The following is a 2,507-nucleotide window of genomic DNA, read 5'->3' as shown; positions in this document are numbered from 1 at the left end:
GCGCCATGATCGCCGGGGTCTTCGGCAAGCGCGTGTGGGCCCCGGTGGGCGCCCTCACCTCGCTGGCGTACTTCTTCCACCGGGAGCGGATGGCCTCGGCCGAGCTGCGGGCAGCCGACGGCCAGCGTCCTGTTGACCGCAGCCTGCTGGAGCTGAAAATGGTACAGGTCGTGTTTCGACACGGGGCGCGGAGTCCTCTCAAGGCTCTCCCGCTGGAGGAGCAGGTGAGGGGGCCCAGGGCCGGGCTGGTGCAGACGATGGGGGCGGTGGCAGACGTTCCCGGAACACACATTTCGCCGAGTTTTGCTGCGGTCGGCCTGGTTCCTTGCCCCACCCACTTTAGCTCCCCGGGCGTCCAGTTCGTGGACCCTCTGGGCTAGGACAGCCCAAAAACTTTCAGTTTCATCCCATAGCTGGCTTTCTTAAGGTGCAAAAGAATCACCTGGTGATCTTGGTAAAATGCATACTTTAATTGAGCAGGTGTCTGGTAGAACCAGAGATTCAGCACGCCCCGAAAGTGCCAGGGTGAACTTGTACAGGGTTGCAGTGCACTTGCCTGTGATTGTTTTAATGCTTGTCAGAGTTGCGACGACCTTTGTAACCGTGATACCAGAGGTCGACATGCCTATGGGATCAGCTTTTACAACAGCTTTTTTCTCGGGGTTTGCCGGAGGTCATTTGAGGTCCCTTTATGACTTCTTTGGTAACAAGTGCAGCGTCTACGGGTTCTTTTACATTTTAGGATTCTAAACCTGTAGTGAAACGGTTTTTTAGTAGAAAAATTTAAATTTAAATAAAAATTGGCTAGTCTTGTGGCCATGATGTCTTAAAAATCTGAAGGCTTTGGCAAGGATAATTATGATTAAAGCAAAATTAGTTGGCTTTTGTTGGTTTGGTTTAGTTTGGTTTGGTCTTAAATGATTATCCTTCCTGAATGGGACCCCTCATAACAGAGGAGCTTAGTGAAGAGAAACAGCTAGAAGTCCCTAGGCTCCCAAGGGTCACGCTTACCTGTGGAGTGCTTTTGTGTGGTTAGTTTTTCAGGTTGATGTTGGAGCAGGTCAAACAGGTATTAGTTATAGTCTTCATCTTCATAGCTGCTTTCCCAAAACCGTGAGGGTTGTATCTTTACATTGTGCAATTGAAAATACATCTTTTAAAGTTGGCTACATATGACATTAAACCTTTAAAGCATTTCTTTCATAAATAAATATATTTTTACAGGCACTTAATTCTGTACCAGCTTCCAAGTTCATCTTCCTATAACTTTCCTACTTTCTAGCTGGTACTTGGAAATTCTCTTCTTTCTTTTGGATGCTTTGATCTTTTTTCAGTCCCTTACCTGGGGTCTTAGTTACTTTTCTTGTGGCTGAGACAAAATACCTGACACCCAAAGTTAGAGGAGGAAAAGTTTATGTAGCTCATGGTTTGTAGAGGTTTCAGTTCATAGTTTGCTGGCTCCAAGGCAGGGGGCCATGGCAGAAGGGCATTGCAGAGGAGAAACAGTTCATGGTAGACAGAAGGCAGCGAGCAAGTGACAACATAGCAAAGCAACAAGTGACAACGGACAGATTCTTTCTGCCCTTTATATTGTATGCAGGCTACCTGCCGTTAGGATAGGCACTCACCACCTGCGATGGAGCACCCTTATTCCTAGCCAGAACTATGCCAAACCAATCAGTGAGATAACTCAGTAATCACCCTTAATCCCAGCATCACACACTCTAGACCCTGCCACCTCAGAAAGCCCCATCGATGACCACCTGAAGCTTTGGGAGGACATCCACTACAGCTGCACTGAGCTACAATCCAAACTCTTTTTTGTTTTTTATTTTAAAACACGTTAAATTGCCCAGACAGGGCTCTGACTCCTGATTCTCTGATCTCAGCCTCCCAAAGTACTGGGATTATAGGCACATGCTACCGTGGTGAAAGTTTTAGGCCCTGGAAAGATTTAGATTCTTTTAGAGATTTTTTTCTGAGTCTGGGTGTGTGATGGGTATCCTCGGCCTTTATGGTGAAAGGGGTGGCTTTTGCTTCGCATACCAACTTTACTCATCTTCTGTCTGCGTAGCTACAAAATATGGAACATCTGATTCCATGGCCTCACTTTGCGGCGATACTTTGCCTCACTTGCCTGCTATCCTTTGAAGACATTAGGCAGATACTTTAAACATCTCTGGTTATCGGTAGTATAAACTCTTATATATAAAAGCCAGAATGGACCCGACTCTCTTTCAGTTTAGGCTATTAGTGAATGTCATCAGCCTTCTGTAACTTGTTTCTGGATATCTCTGATTTTTTCAGTATCCAATTTGATAGGCACAGTTATAGTAATTTTCTGATCTTTCTGGTTCTGTTATTATTATTTTTTTTCCTTTTTATTGAGGTTATTGGTACAATCTAGGTATACAAATACAGTTACATTCATCATTGGGATTCTGTACCTTTACATAATAGGTCTTGTTTCTCATTTTTCCCCTTGTCCCTGCCCTCCCTTCACCCCC

General features: G+C 45.4%; 1 protein-coding gene across 7 annotated transcripts in view; it reads left to right on the top strand.

Moving 5' to 3' along the window:
• The first annotated feature begins 5 nt into the window (after nucleotides 1–5).
• The window catches only part of Acp6 (acid phosphatase 6, lysophosphatidic), a 39,217-nt gene continuing 36,715 nt past the window's right edge, over nucleotides 6–2,507 (top strand). For all 7 annotated transcript variants that reach the window (XM_033758318.1, XM_033758320.1, XM_033758319.1 and 4 more), the window contains exon 1: nucleotides 6–224. In XM_033758318.1, the coding sequence (XP_033614209.1) occupies nucleotides 6–224 (219 nt within the window). The remainder of the gene's footprint in view (nucleotides 225–2,507) is intronic.

This window comes from Fukomys damarensis, unplaced genomic scaffold (assembly GCF_012274545.1).
Source record: "Fukomys damarensis isolate Sample0158 unplaced genomic scaffold, DMR_v1.0_HiC HiC_scaffold_33, whole genome shotgun sequence".
NCBI classification, from domain to species: domain Eukaryota; kingdom Metazoa; phylum Chordata; class Mammalia; order Rodentia; family Bathyergidae; genus Fukomys; species Fukomys damarensis.
Note: the sequence above shows the minus strand (reverse complement) of the source record. Positions and strands in the feature narration are given on the sequence as shown.